The sequence below is a fragment of the Pollicipes pollicipes genome, unplaced genomic scaffold (genome assembly GCF_011947565.3).
Source record: "Pollicipes pollicipes isolate AB1234 unplaced genomic scaffold, Ppol_2.1 Scaffold_4740;HRSCAF=5597_pilon_pilon_pilon, whole genome shotgun sequence".
Classification (NCBI taxonomy): Eukaryota; Metazoa; Arthropoda; class Thecostraca; order Pollicipedomorpha; family Pollicipedidae; genus Pollicipes; species Pollicipes pollicipes.
Window position 1 is genome coordinate 15,391,275 of NW_023596545.1, and position 9,319 is coordinate 15,400,593.

The window sequence follows — 9,319 nt, forward strand, 5'->3', positions numbered from 1 at the left end:
TTTAGCAGCCGCTTGCCGTCGCCTCCGGAAAAGTTAGCCTGACCTTGTCTTGGCTGGACATCTCGCTTGATTGTGATAGAGCATGCGGTGAAATGGTCCAACTGGCCCGCCCAATCTTGCCGGCTATTTGGGCCGGCTGTTCAGCCTGTATCTGACGCTCAGTGGTCTATTCAGCTCGACAGTCAATGCTTCTGGCTGGAGATAAGCCACTGTGAGCCTCCTATCTGCGGGTGGTTAAGCTGGTCAGCAGCCGACCCTGATCACCAACTCATTCGAGTCATCAGGTGCCAAAGCTCCTCTCACAAAGCCTTTGCTTATCATCCAACCCTCACCTTCATCCGTTAGCTCGGGATCAATCAATTCAACACGACCTAGGAAGTGACGAGACGTCCACTGTAAACAACGAGCTATAACTCAACTCATGCACAACCCAGCCAAGCGCCTCGTTTAGAGGCTATTTAGCTGCCGTCAACCTTGCATTACGCGAATATTTGGTAACCTTAGCTGATTGCTGATTAAATGACTTACCACCCGTCAACCGGCGCCTGATTCACCGTGCGCCAGCTGGCGACTGACCAACTGACCTAAACCGACCGACCGCACAACAGCTGGTCATCACTGGCTGGCTGCTGACCAGCTACCGTACACTGGCTGACCGCTGGCCGGCTCGATGTACGCTGGCTGACCGCTGGCCGGCTCGATGTACACTGGCTGACCTCTGACCAGCTCTGCACACTGGCTGACCTCTGACCAGCTCCGTACACTAGCTGACCGCTGGCCGACTCGATGTCACTGGCTGATCACTGGCCGACTTACGTCAAACATGTTCTCCGCGGGCCAACTTACAATCCCGAATGTCGTCACCGCTTACGGTCAGCTTACCGTATGCTAACTGGTATGAATACCAAAGATAGACAAATAACAAAAAATCACCAATACGCTGGACAGTAGAATGACGTGTGCATTAATATGCCAACAGGGAAACAAAACTTTAAGAACTTAACATGATTAGTCTGGTTGGTCTTGCTTAATTGCTTTAACTGTCATTGTCTTGCCGCGCGCTCCTTGCGCTCAAGTTTCAGCATATTTAGTACCTTTCCCACTCACTAAATGGCAGTGATCGTGTGCGCCTGACACGCTGCGCCGCTGTACATCAAAGCACCTGCGGAAACTTTGTATGCACAGTCTTGGGGTCGTGTTCTCCTATCCCAGGAGAACAGGCACTTCTGACTAACCCACCTATCTTGCTCCCTCATCCTACTTTACATGACCCACTTGGCCCATACTTTTTCCTACCCTAAAACGTGCTTATTAATGTTGTTGTGACGCTCTATATTGAAATGGCCTGCCACGAAAATCCCGGCCGCTTTTGATCTGTCATATAGCACGTCACGTGACCCGCACCTTAATGGCTGTCAAGCGTATCTGGTCTCATTGCTGGCCTCAGCACGCTTTTTCTTCAGGCTGTAGGTTACTCCGTACACACGACAGTTTTCTACCGCAGTGCTCTAGAGACTTTTAGTCCAACCGTCTTAGCTGCTTAGTCTTGTTGCACACATTGATGTATTTTATGTTAGTGCTCTTTTGAAATAAAGGAAAACGTTGTTGATAACATGTTGCTCATTTTCTCCGATCGCTCAGGGGGAGGGGGTGACGCTTTCCTAAGTTTATATTCTGCTGATATCTAGTGGGTGGCTGGAGAAGGTGACAACTGGTAGCATTCCTCCATTGACCCTAAATTTTAGTTTAGTGCTCTAGCAGTTCTATTTAATCCAGGCCTTTTCTTCTCCTCAGTCCACTCTTCACATGTGTATTGCGACACCTTCTAATTAAAAAATGCATTGTACGGATCTGTGGCTTCTCGTTTAGAACCCACATACGAACTGTGTGGTTGTTTTGCCCTCATGGCAGGGCCTGGCGGAAAGGCATTTTTGTTGCGAGAGACGGATGACCCGGCTGGAAATGTAAGCATGCCCCGGCAGCAGTTTGCCTGATGTATGTGATGAGTCGGCGTTGATTTCTAACAACATATGTATCAAGAATAGAGAGAAAGAGTATGTTTAAAGAATCATCTACTTCCAAAGTTAATATATATACAGCCTTTGGAAGAACATTTTTCTTCAAACATATGCTGCTTGAAATCAAAACTGACTGATCATTTATGACCGTTTTCATGTTTTCTCAATAGATCTGATGACATGGCACCCAAGCAAAGGACACGTAGAGGATCTAGGTTGCCATATTACATGGCCTGTTATTCGTTGCATTTTCAACGTCTCATACTTCATTGGCCATGTTCTAGAGTGACAGCCTTAGACAACGTCGGTGTAATTTTTTTGTTGTTGTAAGATTGAACTTTTCTCGCGACTATCCTGACACGGATCTTATGTCTACAAACATCAGTTTTTGTAAAACCGGTGTAGCGCAAACTCACTACACACATCACAATATAGACGTACGCATTTACGTACTACGCACACTCATCTTTGACAGGTAATAGTGTTTGTCCGCGAGACGCGAAATATTCAGCGTCCCTGCGCTCTCCGCCCCAATGGCGGCTTTCCATAGAAATCGAGGTTTCCACACTCATTTGTTCGTTAGTGACAGGTTCCCATTCGCAGACTATATCGCCTCCAGGACGGAGTCTTCGTCTCTATGTAGAGTGTGCGATGACATTTGTGTCGTTGATAGGGACGGCGTATCCGAATTCTGGATGGAGGGGCGAAGACTTCAGGAAGGGCCCCCAAACCGATGAGCCCATATTTCAGTACAAGTGCGCGGCCGGTGGCTTGGCAAGGGAGGGCCACAGGGTTGACAATGGGTCGCCTGATGGTAAGAGCCCCCCCCCCCCCGCCAACCAAAAAACACCGTGGATGGTCCATTTGTTCATGAGGGGATGTTTTTTTATTTACTGATATGATTCCTACTAGACTTACGCTTGTTTATACTATTGTATTATACTGATAGAAGCTTTGACAGAATCTTACCTGGTCTCTGCACAGACATCAAGGACCCCACGAATGCAGGCCGAAGGGGATCAACAGTTTGTATTAACATGGCCAAGCCATGTTTGACTGGGAATGTTGTAGTGCGACAACTATGTAACGTAGATTTAAGCACGCTCTCGCAAATACTGGCAACAAAACCTCCACGCCAGGCGTTGCAGTCTCCGTAGGCCGCGCACCGTCGGCCTCGTGACCAACATTAAGCCGTGGCCAACAGGTGCACGAAAATGACGGCACGTCGGACAGAAGCACCCTTGAACGCTTAACGACCTCAAACCTTAAGTTTGGAAGTTAGCTGGGCGCATATTTCACCTGTGCAATTGATTAATTAAACGGATTAGACTTTACAGCGCCAGAGATTGGTGCTGGAATTTGGTAGAAGAATTGGATGATTGAAGGTATAATCTGTTTTCGTCTTGAAGAAGCTGTTAATCCGTGCAGGGAGCAACCTCAAATTTGTAAGAAAGATGCGCCCAGCCTAATCTTTGAGCGGTACAAACTAGTTTTGTAAGATACTTGGAAGTGTTATTCCATGACGGTCGCTCTCGCGCGCACGGCACCCGTCGCCTGGTGCTTCTTACAGAGGCCAACTCCTTTCGGTTTTATGGAACTGTGACCCAGGCTATCGCTGTCCTTACTTCAGAGATGGCGGACGCCCAAGCTCCAACCTCTTGATCATTTGTTTCACTAGCCGATTCCGCAAAAGAATAAACGTTCCCGGACAAACATAAAATGGCCCCAATTCTTTTTGAACTTACTTCGACTTACTCTTTTCAACACCAATGGGGCCCCCTATTTCTTTCCGTGAACGGGCTCCCCTCGAATAGAACACTGGGGGGTACATTATTGTCACCGGTGAAGGGCTGAAGGGCCATTCCGTTCCACCGAGGGGTGTCTTCCGGCAGCCACCCTGTCGACACGAAGCGGGATCCCCTGGTCAATCCAGAGGCCCTCAGAGTAATACACCATACCAAATTGGTCCCCTCCCTGACGTGGGAGGCCTTCCGACCTGCGTAGACCTCTGTTAACCCAGGATCAATACAGGAACCCTCATTGACGCAACAATATTCCTGATCGTCGCAGGTGGTCCAGTAATTGGCACATAGACCCCAGTTCGGCTTAACGGGCCATGCTTGAGTTGGGCTGGAGGACCCACCTTTCGGTACCGGGAACCCTGACTGACAGAGCCGTTCCATTGCCTCAATGTGAACGATCATTATAAGATGCCATGTTTCTTTTCATTGTCAGATGACCGCAACCGACGCAAAAGGCCTCTGCCATTCAGGGTCCCTCATTCGGCACTGTGAACCTCTGAACGGTAGAGGAACTCCACATTGCTGCAGGGTCCCGACCAATGTAAATCACCGGCCCGGCCGTGTTCCTGCTTGGGAAATGAGCACCCTGAGCTCAGGCCGACGCGGAGCCGGCGGTTCGGTATTGGTGATCTCTGCCCGAAACATAGGAACGCTCTCTCTCAGGGGTACCCAATCGATGTAAGAGGCTCTTTAACAGACATTTGAGATTACGGCCTTGTGGGCGGGGTCCTTAATGTGACTTGCAGATAGCCCTTTGGGTCATTTAACCTTGCGATCGGGCCCTTGATCTTTGGTCTCAAGAGACCCTTTTGGCCCCCTTTCGGCCCTCTCAAACACCGCTTCCGGTCAACTCGAACCACTTGCCGCCCCATGACCTCCCCACTGTGGCCCCTGACCGACACAAGATCCCCTCATTGTGCCAGGAACCCCGAACATTGCAAATCGCCGGCCCCGGCCCCGTTCCTGCATGGGAAATGAGGCTCAGACGCCGAGATCGACAGGGAGCCGACTGCTTGACTCCGTGTCGATGTCCTATATACTTGGGATGGAGAATCCTAATTAGAGGGACCTTATAGAAGTTTCCCGACGGACATATCAGGTCATGCCACTATGTGTGAGGGGGGCCGAGTCCAAGTCCAATCGGGCGCTCGATCTTTGGTCCTGCGGGGCCTTCTGGCCACTCTTCGGACCTCCTCAAACAAAGCCCGTGACTGACTAGAGTCCACTAGCCGAGACATGACCGCCTGTAATGCACTTTCGGGCTGTTACTAACAAAGGGGCCCCAACCACTGTTTCAGGGACCCAGATCAATGCAAATCATGGCCCACGGTTTTGTTCCTACTTGAAAAATGGGTCCCTAGGCTTCAGGCTGACAGGGTGCCAACTGTGCGGCGTTCGTGGTCTCTGGCCGAGTTTGACACCCACATTGTCCTCAAACGGTACGGGACGACCTCTGACTGATATTTCAGGTCATGACCCTACGGGCCGCGATTATTTATTTAGCCAACAACCAATCTTTCGGGCTCTTGTGCACTCCAAGCGCGCCTTTGATATTCTATTCCGTCGGGCCGCCCGGGCCTATCTTCAGGCCTCATTTAGTACTGCCCTTTGTCGTCTCGGGACCCCCTGCGAGCACGGGATCCTGTTTTAGGCGCTGTGGGCCGCTGAAAGACGCAGGGACACCGGCCAGTGAAGATCATTGGCACCGGCTTTGTAGCTGATTGGGAATCGGGCCATGAGGTGCATACCGATACGGAGTGGACCGTGCGGCCCTGGTGGTGCCTAACTGATATATAGACCCATATCGACTCAGGGTATCCCTGATCGGTGCAAAATGCCCTCCAGTTGTCATCTGAGGGTCCGTAAATAAGACTTCAACCAGCCATTCGTGCTCGTAGCCCTTGATCCTCATCGAGCCCCTGATCTTTGGACCCGGTGGCTCTTGGGTCTTCGGGTTTCCTCGAACACTGCCTCTGGCCGCCTTAGGCCCTTTGCCAGCACTGGACCTCCGTTAGGCACTGAAGGGCCTCGACAAATGTAAACCGCCGGCTCCGGCATAGTCCCTGTTTGGGAAATGGGCTTTCAGATTCATGCTTCCACGGATCCTGATGCGTGTTACTGATGTGCGTTACTGATGGTGCTTGACCAGCATACAGGTCCTTATCGCCTAAGCTTACATGGGTGCTTCTTGTCTGGGAATGGACTCCTTTCAGACCTGAGAGCGGACTATCATAAGTTGAAAGCTGTGCGCAGGCCGGGGGAGAGGGAGCACCGGGGCACACATGCCTCCCCTTTGGCCCAGGCGGGCCCCCGAGGGCTCCTCGGGACCGACGATCAAGGGCCTGATGAGGGGGCCTGAGGAGTTGGCTAGAGGCTGTTTCAAGAGATCCCGGCCCGCAAATATCCATCATTGAACCTCTTGCGCCGCTAGGGGGCCCCTGGAGGCAATGAGAGCCTGCCAGTCGCCAGTTTTGGGTTCGTTTTTAGGTTCTGCGTCTGGTTGATCTGGTCTTTCACGGAACGCAGATCGTAATCGCTGTTGGCTAGGATTTGCTGAACTCACCTAAGCTTCTAGTGTACAAGGGACGATGACGATGTACCTTTAAGGGCAGGGTGCATGTTAGCCCGTGTAACGCTGGTTTTGTAGCTGTCTGGGCACGTGCTTTTTCCGTTCAGGCATTTGCCAGCATCAATAGGCTTTCGGTGGACGCTTGTTGCAAAGGTTTTGTCCGGAGCATTGAACGGTACGACCAAAAACTAAATCCATTCCGAAACTTTCCTCGATGGAATCCTTTTAGCTTGATACAAATTCTAACCTGACTTTCAACGCGTTCAGAGCGGTAAGATCTTTGATGCTCACTAAAATGTCATCAACATATCGCACGTACAAATGAGGTTAAATGATCAACAAGAACATTTTGCTTAACCGAGGATATAAGGCTTGGGCTCACAGGACCCGCAGCGGTGAGCCCATTGCAATGCCGTCTGCTCGGTAAAACAGCTTTCCTTTAGGGCATCTGAAGGGTGCCGTGGTTCTGCACATTGTCAACATTACACGCATGATGCATTCAGGAATGTCTGGTGCGGACGAAGTACTGTGCCCCTATGTTCCATCCAACTACTTCCTAAATTTATTATCCAAGTTCGTCGATTTTGCTAAAAACAAGAGCAAGACTAGGCATGCTAGCATGTCTAGATGTCAGTAGCCCGTTCATAAATGCCACTGTCGAACAGATTCTTGACGTTCTAGCTCGCTGCGCATGCCATCATGAAATTTTGTCCACACCGGACACTTATGAACTTCTATGGCAAGACCCGCGCGCTAACTATGGTGAGCACCGATGTACCCTCCAAAGTAGCTTGGTTTTTGCTTGAAGGTAGCACGCACTTGGTAGTGAAGGCATCAATCACATGTGTAAATGCTTCTAGACATACCTTTTGAGACAACTTGACCGCTAGCACTGTCACCTTTCTGCACACGGTCTGGTCTCCTTCTGTGGGTTAAGTCGAGCGGGCATTTACCTCCCAGTGTGACCCCGGTCCCAGAGATCTTCCATTTCCAACGCACAAGAGCGGATCCAGAACCTTGCGTGGGAGGGGGGGGGGGGGGGGAACATTGCGATGGCAATGATCGGTCCCTCCTCTCCTCTTGGATGCACCCCTGCCGACGCCACCACTTACCCCGTCTGTGCTGTACAGTCATGGCCAGAACACTTTGGTGCGTCCTCTGGATCGAGGCAGGGGTCCTTCTCCCTATCTGATGTTCATTATCGCTTTTTATAACTTCATTTATTGTTGACAGCTAGGCTTGTGACCTCCTGTGGACTTTAGAAATGAAAAAAACACTCTTGTTTTCCTGGAGTGTTAAAAACGCTGATCAAGTGGCAATGCACGTCACTAAGCCGTGGGTTGAATGTTGGGTATTTATTGTAACATCATATCTGCTGAAGGACAGACAGACAGACAGACAGACAGACAGACAGACGCGCGCGCGCGCGCGCACACACACACACACACCACACACACACCACACACACACACACACACACACACACACACACACACACACACACACACACACACACACACACACACACACACACACACCACACACACACACACACACACACACACACACACACACACACACACACACACACACACACACACACACACACACCACACACACACACACACACACACACACACACACACACAACACACACACACACACACACACACACATATATATATATATATATATATATATATATATATATATATATATGTATACATATGTATATACAATGTATGCATATGTATATGTATACATATGTATATACAATATATACACACACACACACACATATATATATATATATATATATATATATATATATATATATATATATATATATATATATATACTGCACATGTCCTGACGGTACAGCAACAAATATCTTGGCCGTTCATCGCGCACTGCGTGCCGGGAGCGTGTCGCGGCTGACGGCAGTGCGCCTGGGTTATCAGGGTACAACCCGTGTGCTGTCGTGTGTGACATGTTCTCATGCCAGGCATGCGGCTGGGTTCATTGTACAGGCGTCATGACTGCCACCGCCACGGTGACAGCTGTGCCATTCAGGCCGAACCGCGGGATGTGTAAAACGACGCGATAGTAGATTGGTGAGGGCTAATTTAGCCGATAGTTGGCATGCATTGCAAGTACAAAACCATGACGTTTTGCTTGTGTTGTGTGGGCCGACGATAGCGTTGAGTGATATTGGCAATTAAGGGCCTGAAGACTGCAAGACAAAAAAAGCGCAAAGCCTGGCAAAGATGGCACACGAAATGACGCACACTGTCTGCTTCGCATTTGCTTTGAAAGGCGCCGTTTGTCTTTTGCGCAACCGGTCTCTTCATTCCCTAATGGCATCTCTGAGACCCCAGCGGTTATCCCTGAAGATGTCATGTGCATATCCGGGGCCTGCCCTGTTTCAGGACGGAGCACCATCCAGTGGCTGGGCATCGGCGGCCCGATGGAGCGGCGTCGGTTTCGCCACGCGCCGTACATCATCCCCAAGTAGCCGCGTGGTCCTGTCCCTGACCCGGTCACATGACACGGGTCAGGCCGGCGCACGGCCGGGCTGAGCGAGCTGCGGGGCCGGCAAGAGAGACGCTATCGGCGACCGAACTGTGAGACGAGTCGCCGGCGAGCGTGCGAGCTCAGTGTAGGCCTAGATGTTTTCTATGCGGAGACTGAGCGGTGGGGAGGCCGCGGCTAAACGTAGCTTCGGGCCGTCTGGTGGTCAGAGGTGTCGGCGCACCTCGCGGTCAGAGGTGTCGGCTCGCCATCAGCCCGCTGGCGGTAACCTGCACCCCAGAGCGCAGCTGCGTCCTCGGAGAACAGCGGTGGGCGGAGGCCGACTGCGGTGCTCTCATCTCCGCACCACTCACGGAGGCAGCAGGTAGGTGGCAGCTCTGACGGTACGTCTTCCGATG

General features: G+C 50.9%; 1 protein-coding gene across 1 annotated transcript in view; it reads left to right on the forward strand.

Annotated features, from left to right (window-relative positions):
* LOC119097969 (KH domain-containing, RNA-binding, signal transduction-associated protein 2) overlaps window positions 1–9,073 on the forward strand; it is a 43,119-nt gene extending 34,046 nt beyond the window's left edge. Inside the window, exon 7 of the mRNA XM_037220906.1 lies at window positions 8,819–9,073. Within this exon, the coding sequence (XP_037076801.1) occupies window positions 8,819–8,904 (86 nt within the window). The 3' untranslated portion in view covers window positions 8,905–9,073. The remainder of the gene's footprint in view (window positions 1–8,818) is intronic.
* The last annotated feature ends 246 nt before the right edge of the window (window positions 9,074–9,319 follow it).